General features: G+C 43.3%; 1 protein-coding gene across 2 annotated transcripts in view; it reads left to right on the top strand.

Annotated features, from left to right (window-relative positions):
* The first annotated feature begins 346 nt into the window (after nt 1-346).
* NRIP3 (nuclear receptor interacting protein 3) overlaps nt 347-12,562 on the top strand; it is a 28,364-nt gene continuing 16,148 nt past the window's right edge. The window contains exons 1-2 of one of the 2 annotated variants that reach the window (XM_086340145.1): nt 347-554; nt 1,025-1,185. In XM_086340145.1, coding sequence (XP_086196271.1) covers nt 509-554; nt 1,025-1,185 — 207 coding nt within the window. In that variant the 5' untranslated portion in view covers nt 347-508. The remainder of the gene's footprint in view (nt 555-1,024; nt 1,186-12,562) is intronic. The other variant, XR_015142088.1, reaches the window with a different exon arrangement.

Consider the following 12,562-nt stretch of genomic DNA (forward strand, 5'->3'; position numbering starts at 1 on the left):
ACTTGAAAAGATGAAAGATTCACAAGTAAAACCGGGTTCCAGTTGCTCCCGGGCATGCTGGAGAGACCAGTGAACGACCCTCTGGACCGTAAGCCCGAGTGTTGGCTGAGAAAAAACGTGCTTTTCTGCCGGGTTTTCCAAAGAGCGAGTGCAGGACTCGTACTCTTCTGCAGTCGGGCGAGGACCCTCTCCACTCCTCAGCCCCAGGCTGACTGGCAGGCATCCGCCAGGCCCTGCTTCCCCAGCTCCGATGCGCGAGTACCGGGAGGAGGAGGGTCCCCAGAAGGCTGACTCTGGCCGGCCCTCAAGGGCTGCCCCCTCCCCAGTCACGTGGCCTAGTGGGTGGGGACCGATCTGAAGTTGGAGAAATCCAGAGCTATCCCAACTTCAGAGTGCGGCGCCCGTTCCTCCGGATCCCGGGCTCAATTTGAGCGCTGGGGCTCCAGGAGGAGCGCGGAGGTGGGAATTGGTGAAGCCGAGCAGCGGCGCAGACGGCGGGATTCCGGGCATGGCCCAGCTGTCTGTGATCCCGGGGTCGGCCACGTCGTGGACAGGTGAGCTGTACCCAGGTGGTGGCGGCGGCCGGCGTGGGCGAGGCTGCTCGGAAACTGCCCACCCCCCCAACGCCCCCCCGCCCCCCACCCCACACCTCATCTCGGTCCAGGGGATGCTGGGCACCTACAACGGGAGGGACCGGTTGGGTAAAGTGGCCGCAGTAGACTCTTGGCTCTCCGGGTCAGTCCCGCTAGGGCCACTCCTCCTCGCCCCCACTGTCCCCGCAGCCGGCTGACGCGGTGGTGGGCAGCTGCGGGAAACGCTGGGGAGCCGCGCGCAGGCTGGGGGCGCTGTGCCGGCCCCGCCCCCCCGCGCGTACACAGACTGCTCCGCGTGACGTCACGCTCGGGTATAAAAACTGAGGCGCGCGGCTCTCGCTGCGCTGGAGGAGCTCGAGGCTGAGGGCGGCCGTGGAGCGGGGAGCGACGGGGCCGCTGGGCCGCGGGCGCCTCAGCGATGTTTTACTCAGGGCTCCTCACCGAGGGCGGCCGCAAGGAGACAGACATGCGGGAGGCGGCGTCGCTGAGGCAGCAGCGCCGAATGAAGCAGGCCGTGCAGTTCATCCACAAGGACTCGGCCGACCTGCTGCCCTTGGACGGCCTCAAGAAGCTGGGTTCGTCCAAGGACACGGTGAGCCCCCGCGGCCGCACCCGCCTCGGGGACCCCGCGCGAGGTGGCCTGTCACCTTTGCGCTGTAAGGTCTCCTGGGGCCCGCCCTTCGCCGCTTTCACTGAGTCACCGGCCCGGCCCCCTCCGTCTCCAGCGCTGTCCGCTGTCTCTGGAGCTCTGTTGGGGTTTCCGCTCCATCCAGCATCCCCCTGCTTCAGTTTCTCTCAGGATTCCAGAGTAGCTTTTCCAGCTCGCTCTCCCTTCAGCGCACCCTCCTCCCTTCTTTCTCCTCTGGAGTAGAAGAGACCCTGCCTTCTTACCCTCAGCTCCCCTTTCCTTTATTCGTAGTGCCCAGTTTGGTTGCCCGGGCCTTGAGCCTCGCGGCCAGGGTAGCTCCAGCTGCCTCCTAGGCTGCTTGGCCCGTCTTGTGACTCCTAGTGGGTGTGAGGAGGAGAGAACGAAGTGGGAAGGGGGCTTCCTGGGCAGTCACCATATCCAGATCGCTTTTGTTGAATCCATTTCCCCTCTGTGCAAAATCTACTTCTCCGTTTGATTTTGGTCTCATCTACCCTTGACCTTCCAACGGGAGGGGACGGGGAGAGAAAAGGGTGACCGTGAAGGTTTCCTGAGCCCCAGACCTCTCTTCATCATTTTCCTCTCCTGCTGCTCCATCCCCAAAGAGTGGATAGAGGGAGAAAGCCAGGCTGCTCCCTCTCTTCAACGGCTAATGTGTGGAGCTAGATCTGTGCTGGGGCTCCCGCAGTTCTTTCTTTCTTTTCCTAGCAAGGTTGTTCTTGGCATTAAGAAGGAGAAACTCCAGAACTGGAGTCTGAGTTCAAAGACCATACTGTCCTCTATCTATAGGGGGGATCTTATAGGGGGATAAAGGTTACTAGTTTAAAGAACTGTATCAAACTCCCCTCCTTAATTCACTGTAGTGGTGCTGCGCCAAATTGATGTTGAGTTTTGTACTTTCATCTGGAATTTTCTTGTAGTTTAACTTGTTTTCTTGAAGTTCATAATCACTTTATTCATCTAGGCAATAATTTATGAAGCATTACTTAAATGTCTTTTAAATGAAGTGGATGCTTTGTATAATTTTGCCAGTATTTTTGAGCTTTTGGAATGTTTAATTTGTCAGGGAAGAGGGTATCAGCCTGGACCACTGAAACTGCCATTTCCAGCCACATGTTGGGGATGGAGGGCAGAGCTGCTGAATCCACTTCTTTTTTTTAAAAATTTTATCAACTCTAATGAGACATAGATATCAAGATCAGATTTGCCCTCCCCCATTGTGATAGAGAATTATTTTTAGCTATTTATGTGCAGGGGGTGTCTACTCAGTTATCCCGCTATGTTTTTTAAAGGATGTTTTACTTGAACAAGCCACAGGATAGGTAATCTGATTCATGCTAACTTAGAGTGGTGGATAAATGAAATGTATTCTTAGAAAAGAGATGACTGTTTTTCTTCCTTCCTTCCATTTTACAGCAGTTGAAATTCATTTAGCAAATTTGGTATAAATCTTCTTACTTTCAGGCCAAAATAATCCTAGTTCTTGGAAGCCTCAGGAGCCAATAAACAGTAATAGAAAAATAAGTCAAGTGTGGAATTTTCCCCCCTTCATGCTGAATTTAAGATGTTTCACATTTGGTTGTCCTGGGATGTCGAGGAGTTTCCTAGCCCTGAGGAACTGCCTCTCCATTCTTCTGCCAAGCATTCTTTATACTGCTTCATCCTTGTGTAGGAAGAATTCCATCTGCTTTTCTGACTCCAGTCTGTCTCAGTTGAGCCACACAGGAGCTGCTAATATGGAACAGGCAGTAGGCCGGAAGGAAGAAACATCCTCAAAGCAGGTTATTGCCATGGATGTGACACACTGCAATTTACTGTGAGACCCTAACCCATGGTTCACAGTTTCTCTCCCCACTGCCCTCCACTGCCAGGGAGCTGATACTCTCTCACTGTTCTCACACCTGGAGTATGCAAGTGATTGCACAGAAGAGTTAGAACCAGTCACAGATGCTGAGGCAGACTGAGATAGGGCTAGGAGAGCTCTGAGTACTGGGGTGAAGTGGCATGCTTAAGCTTTCTTGGACCTTATGCTGCTGCCTCTGAATAATCTTAGAAATAATCTTAGAAGTACTGTGTCACTTGTCTTTATGGATATAGCTGGTAGTATAGACCAGTGTTGACTCAATGTTCTGTCACCGAAGTGAAATTTGGAGGATACCAAAATTGATTAGACAAGTCTATAGTACAAAACAGGCAGATTCTTTACCACCTGAGCCACTACTGAAGCCCAAAATTGATGATATAAGTCTATAGTACAAACTCAATAGAAGTGGGACAAGAAAAGGAAGGGGCGGCACCAGAGGAAGATAGGAGGGAAAGGATGAATTAGTTCTCACTGACTTTGGGGTTTGTGCTAGTGAGAAGATAGGTTGTTTTCTTCATACTGGTGACCTATATTAGAATTATATTGTTTAGTAGTCTGAATTATCTACCTTTTACCATGCTGTTTCTATAATATTCACTATTTGAATCCAGCCGGCCAACTTTTTGTTTTCTATTGGCAAAGAGCATCCATAGACAGTCAAACGTGGTCTTGTTCTCTTGGCCCCAGGGAAGTGCCTTTGCCCTATTCCTGTTTGTGTGTAGTTGGCTGCTACAAAGTCTACTGTGGAAATTAATCTTATTTCTTATGTTTGTGTGTGCGTGTATTAGATTAAGAACTAAAATCAGAGATATAAGTGAGTAATATTTTATTTCACTTATTATTATTATTCAAGTTGATGAAGCTAGAAAAAAATCACTCTTGGAACTTTGTGTATTCTAATTTCTTTTCTTTTAGCTACCAGATTAATAAATATTCTTCTCATTGAGGTGAAGACTTTTCAACTTTTAAAAATAGTCATGTCATGGTATAATATGCTGTCTTTCCTATATGATAATAGTACTGACCATCAGGGTATATCCTTACGTATTCAGGAATAAAAAGAGAGTTTTGCTTTTTTATCTGTGATTGCTTCTGCGTATAGCCAAGTGCTTTAAGAAAACTCACTAGAATTAAAAGGCTGGGGAAGGAAATAAAGCAAAGCCAACCGACTGTGAAATAACCAGCCCTGTACTCTGAGTACGGATTTACCTGGTGGCTCAGTGGTAAAGAAACTGTCTGCTAATGCAGGAGATGCAGGTTTGATCATTGGTTGGGAAGATCCCCTGAAAAAGGAAATACTGCAGCCCACTCCAGTATTCTTGCCTGGGAAATCACATGGACAGAGGAGCCTGGTGGGGTGCAGTCCATGGGGTCAAAAAAGAGTCAGACACAGCAGCCACAAGGAATACACTGAGTATCTGATCCTCCTGATCAGAATCTCTGTCAATGAGGGCAGCCTTGGGTGTTACTCTATAGATTAATTTTTCATAATGCCACAAGACATCCATAATGCTGTAGATTTTGATCCAGAGGACTTTGGAGTTTTAGAAGAGGAGCATGAAATAGCAGTATAAATCAGTATCTAAGGCAAACTGAAGATTTCCAGAGCCATGATCAAATCCTAATTGTAGTAAACATTATTTGAAAACTAGCTGTGTTCAGGACACAGTACTAGGAGCACACAGAAGAAAACAACAAAGTTTACCTATACAAGGAGTTTATAGATAGGGGGAAGGATAGGACCAATTGATTTATTTATTCCCCAAATATTTATTGAGCACTTTTTACATGTCAGGCATAATCTAGGTATTGAAGGTATAATAGTGAACCAAAACGGGTTTCCTGCCCTCACAGAACTTGCATTCTTGTGGGCGAGAAGGTAGAAAATAAATCAAGTAAATATATACTATATCGGGTTGTAATCAGCGCTATAGAGAAAATAAACCAGGATAAGGGAATAGAGAGTATAATGGCCAGGTAGGATGAAGTAGAGCCTTGCTGTTTTATCTAGGGTGATCAAGGAAGGCATCTCTGGTAAGATGTCACTATAGGAGATATTGAAGGAAATGAGAGAGCAAAATATCTTGGGGAAAAATGTTATAGGCAGAAGGAACAGCCAGTGCAGAGGCTCAAACATCATTGTGCTCGATGTGATTGAAGAATTATAAGAAGGCCATTGTGGCCAGAGCAAAATGAGCAAGAGGAAGTGATAGGAGACAACATCAGAGAGATAGTGGGAGTCCAAAGTAATTAGAGCCTTATAGGTCACTCTATAGATATTTAATCTGATAAGGGAAACGGGTGGAAAACTTTTTGCAAAAGGGTGAGATGATGTGACATTTCACAAACCAGACTATTGTGTGGATTAGGCTGTAGGCGGCAAGCGTGTAAGCAGGCAGACTAGTTAGGAAGCTGGTTAGTTAGCATTTAGATAGTAATCTAGGTAAAGATGATGGTACCTCAGAGTAGTGTGCTAGCAGTGAAGAGGACAAGAAAAGACCAGATTCTGGGTTCTTTTGAAGACAGAGCTGACAAGTTTAGTTGAGAGTTGGATTAAAGATCTGAAATAAGGAGTAGTCAAGAATGACGCTAATGTTTTTGATCTAGTCATTGGAAGAATAAAGTTTGTCATACACTGAAATGGCTAAGAAGTGCAAGTTAAGGATAGGAAATAAGAATCAGGAATTTGATTCTTGAACAAGTTAAGTTTGGGACGTCTATTAGTTATTCAAGTGTAGATGTTGAATAGATAGTTCCATAAGAAGATGAATAATACCACCAAGAAGCTTATGCCATGTCAAGATATTACAGTCAATCAACACTAGAGATGTTCAGTGGAAGCAGTGACTACTCTGGCCTGGTATGACAATCGTGATGGAGAACAACATCTGATTAGAGTTTTATCATCCCCTGGAGAGTCAACTGACTGTGATATATAGAGAGGAGGCTGCTTCCAGAGCATGCCCTAAAGAACCTCAGAATAAGAACTTTATAGGTTATCTGGTTGAATTCCCTGCCCCTGTATAAATCCTTTCCTACAATAATGCAGCCCACCAAGGGTAACTGAGAAACCACCGTCTCAGGAATAAGGCTGTTCTCTTTGAAAAAGCATGACTATTGGGTCATAAGGCAAAAGTAGAGACAGAACACAGAAGGCCTGGGGCAATGTCACAGATTGCCTTAGGTGATCCCATGTGATTTTGAGCAGCTGTAATCCCAAGGATAATCTGTGTTTCTGTGGTGTAGAAAGGGTCACGTGTTGTATATTCAGCTTGTAAATAAAGAGAAAGCACAGAAATTAGTGCCCCTTTAGATTTCCAAGACCAGATAGAGACATGTATATTGGGCTTGAAGTGAGAGTCAGTCAGGAGTCCATGTCTGTCTACAAACTATACATGAGGATGAAAACGGAGTAAGCTGATTTCATGCCCTTTTAATAAAAAAAAAAAAAGTGATCAGCTTCAATTTTAAGTTGAACATGAGGGTTTAAAATACATATATACACATACATATAATTATTAACATTTGCGTGCTTACTCTATACCTGACACAACGTTAAATGCTTCATATGGACCATCTCATTTCATCCTCACAAGAGCTCTGTAGGGTACTTACTAACTTGAACCCAGCTTTGTCTGACTCCAAAGTGCATATATTTTAAACAATATTCTAAGTCAAGAGTCGGCAAACTTTTTCTGTAAAGGACCAGATAGTAATTGTTTTTGGCTTTGCAGGCCAGTCTCTGTCTCAGCTACTCAACTGTGTTGTTATAATGCAGAAGCAGCCATAGACAGTAAACAAATGGGATTGACTGTGTTCTAATAAAACTATTTACAAAAGTACACAACAGGCTGATTTGACTTGTGGGCCATATTTGCTGACCCCTATTTCTGAGTGTTCTATTGCTAAGCTAGAAATCTTGGGTTTCTCCTTTGAGAGTAAATACTACAAAGAAGGCAGACTTCTGTAATTTCTTCTATTTTCCAGTCTGGTCCATCCTATAAAGTGAAGTCACTCAGTTGTGTCCAACTGTTTGTGGCCCCATGGACTATAGCCTACCAGGCTCGTTGGTCCATGGAATTTTCCAGGCAAGAGTACTAGAGTGGGTTGCCATTTCTTTCTCCAGGGGATCTTCCCGACCCAGGGATCGAACCCAGGTCTCCTGCATTGCAGGCAGACGCTTTACCTTCTGAGTCACCAGGGAAGCCCCATCCTATGGACCACAAAGATCTATTAGACTGATTCTGTGTGGATTCAGTGCAGCATAGGTAAGTGATTGAGAAGGTGACCTTAGAAGTTCTTGTTTAAATCATGATCCCATGGTATCCTGCAGTATAGCCTGCTTCCTCTCAACTCACTTTTCTTCCCACTCTACAGACTGGTTAGAAGAAATATTTAATATTTAACCTCAGCTGTGCTACCTAGAATACAAAGACCTCACATTTGAGCTTGCCTGCTTGGGATTTAGATGCCTAAATGCTGGTTAAGGTTTAGCAGCCACATTAGCGGAAACAGTAGAGAACCTGGGACTACTTAGGTTAGTAGTGGCCTTGTTGAACTAAAACATAAAGCAGGATCCACATCAGGAAGGTGACTTGATAGTTATGTCCAAAAGACCACCATAGTATCTGCAGCAGCTATCTGACTAGTGCGGTGCATCTTGAAGGATATCTGGAAAGTAGAAGATAGCCCTTGGAAAGCCAATATTTCAATAGACATAAAATAAACCACTTAAGCAAATTTACAAAGCAACACTCAAGGAGTGGGAATGCAAGTAGTACAAACTATGTAATGTATGAGTATTGAAGGGATTCTGAAAGAAAGAACTAGATGATGTTGATCAAGAAAACTTTCTGAAAAGTGAAGTGTAGAGATTTGTTCATTCAGTATTAATTCTGAAAGTAAGAACTAGATGATGTTGATCAAGAAAAGTTTTTTGAAAAAGTGAAGTATAGAGATTTGTCCATCCAGTATTATATCAAGACCTGGAGATATAGCTGTGATCAACACAATCAAGGCCCTTGCCCTTGTGAAGTTAATACTCTAGTGGGGGGAGTGAAATAAGAAACAACTAAATAAGCAAAATAATTCTGAACTTACAATTACTACAAAAGAAATAGTGGGATATGTTAGTAAGAGGTGGAGTACCTCTTTTAAATAGTATGGTCAGGGAAGATATTTTTGAGGAAGTAATGTTTGAACTGAGACTTGAATGATGAGAGCAAGCTAACTATTTGAAGTATTAGGGGGAGGACATTTCAGACAGAGGGAATGGCAGGTGCAAAGGCATTAGAATGGAAAAGGGATTTTGAGTGTGTATATAAAATGTATGAAAAGTTGGCAAGACTACAGAAAAGAACTGTGCAAAAAAGCTCCTAATGACCCAGATAACCACATTAGTGTGGTCACTCACCTGAAGCCAGACATCCTGGAGTGTGAGGTCAAGTGGGCCTTAGGAAGCAGCACTATGAACAAAGCTAGTGGAGGTGATGGAATTCCAGCTGAGTTATTTCAAATCCTAAAAGATAATGCTATTAAAGTACACTCATTATGCCAGCAAATTTGAAAAACTCAGCAGTGGCCACAGAACTGGAAAAGGTCAGTTTTCATTCCAATCCCAAAGAAAGGCAATGCCAAAAAATGTTCAAATTACCACACAATTGCACTCATTTCACACGCTAGCAAGATTATGCTCAAAATTCTTCAAGATAGGCTTCAGCAGTATGTGAACTGAGGACGTCCAGAAGTACAAGCTGGATTTAGAAAAGGCAGAGGAACCAGAGATCAAATTGCCAACATATGCTGGATCATAGGAAAAGCAAGAGAATTAAAAAAAATCTACTTCTGCTTCATTGACTATGTTAAAGCCTTTGACTGTGTGGATCACAACAAACTGTGGAATATTCTTAATGAAATGGGAATACCAGACCACCTTACCTGTCTTTTGAGAAACCTGTATGCAGAACAAGAAACAACAGTTAGAACTGGACATGGAACTACAACCTGGTTCCAAATTGGGAAAGGAGTAAATCAAGGCTGTATACTTTCACCCTGCTTGTTTAATTTATATGCAGAGTAAATCATGCGAAATGTCCAGCTAGATGAATCACAAGCTGAAATCAAGATTGCCAGGAGAAGTATCAGCAACCTCAGATATGCAGATGATACCACTCTAATTGCAGAAAGTGAAGAGGAACTAAAGAGCCTCTTGATAAAGGGGAAAGAACAGAGTGAAGAAGTTGGCTTAAAACTCAGCATTCAGAAAACGAAGATCATGGCTTCCGGTCCTATCACTTCACGGCAAATAGATGGGGGAAATGTGGAAACTGTCAGATTTCAGGGAAAATACAGAAACTGTCAGATTTCATTTTCATGGGCTCCAAAATCAATGCCTATGGTGACTGCAGCCGTGAAATTAAAAGTTGCTTGCTCCTTGGAAGAATAGCTATGACAAACCTAGACAGTGTATTAAAAAGCAGAGAGATCACTTTGCCAACAAAGTGTATTAAAAAGCAGAGACATCATTTTGCCAACAAAGGTCTGTCCAGTCAAAGCTATGGTTTTTCCAGTAGTCGTTTATGGATGTGAAAGTTGGACCATAAGAAGGCTGAGGACCTAAGAATTGATGCTTTTGAACTGTAGTACTGGAGAAGACTTTTGAGAGTCCCTTGGACAGCCAGGAAATCAAACCAGTCAATCCTAAAGGAAATCAACCCTGAATATTCATTGAAAGGACTGATGCTGAAGCTCCAATACTTTGGCCACCTGATGTGAAGAGCTGACTCATTGGAAAAGACCCTGATGCTGGGAAAGATTGAGGGCAAAAGGAGAAGGGAGCAACAGAGGACGAGATGTTGGATGGCATCACTGACTCAGTGGACATGAGTTTGAGCAAACTGTGGGAGATAGTGAAGGCCGGGGAAGCCTGGCATGCTGCAGTTCATGGGGTCACAAAGAGTTGGACACGACTTAGTGACTGAACAACAATAATGGTATGTATGTGGAGGTTGGAGAAATAGACAAGGACCAGATGATGCTGAGCCCTATAGACCATGGTAAGAAGTTTGAATTTTGTCTGAAGAACAATGGAAAGTCATTGAAGGTCTTTGAAGTAGGGGAATATATTATCTCACATATTTTTAAAAGCTTGCTCTGGTTGCTGTGTAGAGAATGATTTGGAGAAGAGTGAAGGAAGAGGTGGAAGACAAGCCAGGGGGGCTGTTATAGCACAGATAAGAGATGACAGTGGCTTGGATTAGATTGGAGGTAGTAAAGATGGGGAGAAGTAGATCGATGCCAAATAAATTTCAGAGGAAGCAGCAATACTACAGATCGTCCTCAACCTACGATGAGGTTACATCCTTATAAACACATCATAAGATGAAAATATTGTTAAGTCAAAAATTCATTTAATATACCTAGCCTATTGGGCATCATATTTTAGCCTAGCCTTCCTTAAACGTGCTCAGAACACATTACCCTGAAATTGGGCAAAATCATCTAACACAAATCCTATTTTATAATAAAGTATCAGATATCTCATGTAATTTATTGACTATCACACAGAAAGTGAAAAAAGAGAATGGTTGTATGGGTCCAAAAGAGTTGTAAGTGTATCAGTTGTTTGCCCTTATGATCATGAGGCTAACTGGGAACTTCAGCTTACTGCCTCTGCCCAGTGTCATGAGAGAGTGTTGTGCTGTGTAGCAGTAGCCCGGAAAAGATCCGGATTCAAAGTATGTTTTTTTACTGAATGTGTATTACTTTGGCACCATCACAAAGTTGAAAAATCAGAAGTTTAACCATTGTAAGTTGGGGACCAACTCGGGATATACTTCGGATGGAAAGTTAGGAAGTTTGATTCTCTTCTGAGAATCAAAAGAATCAAAATGGGTGGGTGGGTAATGGTGCCATTTTACCAGGTTAGTGGAAAGGAAGTAATCCAGAACATTAAAATGGAACAGGACTTTGAAGCTCATACCTCTTTTATTACTGATGAAGAATATGAGACTGATAAAAAAAAAGTAATACTTAGAGAGATTAGTGATTTACTCAAGGTAGTATGTGACAAGTGGTCATTTTGCTGAAATAGAAAACCTTCATGGAGGAAATAAAGGTAAGATTGGGAAGCAGGATGAGTTAGTGGAAGGTCTTAAATGCTAAATTGCATATTTTGTGTTTAATACAGCTGGCAAGAGAACCATTGCAGGAGAAGGAGACCATGATATAATGTCTTAGATTATTTGAACTTAGCTATAACAGCAGAAATGGGGAGAAATCTGTGAGGTGTTAAAACAGCAGAATTTCACTCACCAAGATGAAGATTATGGGAGAAAGCACAAGTTTTGTGGGAAAGATCAGTGGGACAAGTTAAGTTTGAAAGTGCCTGTGAGGTGTCTAAGTGGAGAAGTTCAAAGAGACAATTGGTTCTATGGATCTGAAACTCAGAAACAAAGGCTGGGCATGAGACAGAGTCATCATCATAAAGGCAGTTATTTACACAATGAAAGTAGGTAAGATTGCCCTTAAAGGTTTTGTCAAGTGAGAAGGGGACCCAAGGAGAGCAATGAGGAACACTAACATTTAGGAAATGAGCAGAGGCAAAAGAACCAATAAATGATATAGATGTAGAATAGATAGAAAAGTGGTTTTAGAAGCCAGTGGAGGAGAGTTTCAAGAAAAATGGAAAGTTGTTTATTAAAGCATTGTTTCTAATGGCAGACATGTAGAAACAATCTAAATGTCCATTAGTAGTTATGTAAATTGAGGTGTGTTTGTACCACAGACTCATATGTTTACAGATGATGTACTGTTTTAAAATGCAGAAAGTAGGGCATATGTGAAAAAAAAAATAGGTGCTAAGGTTTTTGGATAATCTGACATTACATCTGCATTGGACTGCAAGGAGATCAAACTAGTCAATCCTAAAGGAAATCAGTCCTGAATGTTCATTGGAAGGACTGATGCTGAAGCTGAAGCTCCAATACTTTGGCCACCTGATGTGAATAACTGACTCATTAGAGAAAACCCTGATGCTGTGAAAGACTGAAGGCAGGAGGAGAAGGGGACGACAGAGGATAAGATGGTTGGATGGTGTCACCGACTTGATGGACATGAGTTTGAGTAAGCTCTGGGAGTTGGTGATGGACGGGGCAGCCTGGCATGCTGCGGCCTACAGGGTCACAAAGAATTGCACACAAATGAGCGACTGGATTGAAGTGAACTGAAGTTACATTATTGGGGTGTGTGTGGGGGTATCAGCATGCATATATGTGTGTGCATATGTACACATGTACATGCACTTCAGTTTTTGCACAATTTGGCAGACAGAGTTAGTTGGCTAAATTAGAAGTGGCCATGTGAATTCTGACCAAGAAGATACAGGCAGAAAACTGCTGAGGGAACTTCTGGGAAAGCTTTTGCTTTCCTGATAAAAAGGATAGATGACAGAGAGTCCCC

Source organism: Bos grunniens, chromosome 15, assembly GCF_055505025.1.
Source record: "Bos grunniens cultivar Pamir isolate PY7600 chromosome 15, Bosgru_T2T1.0, whole genome shotgun sequence".
NCBI lineage: Eukaryota > Metazoa > Chordata > Mammalia > Artiodactyla > Bovidae > Bos > Bos grunniens.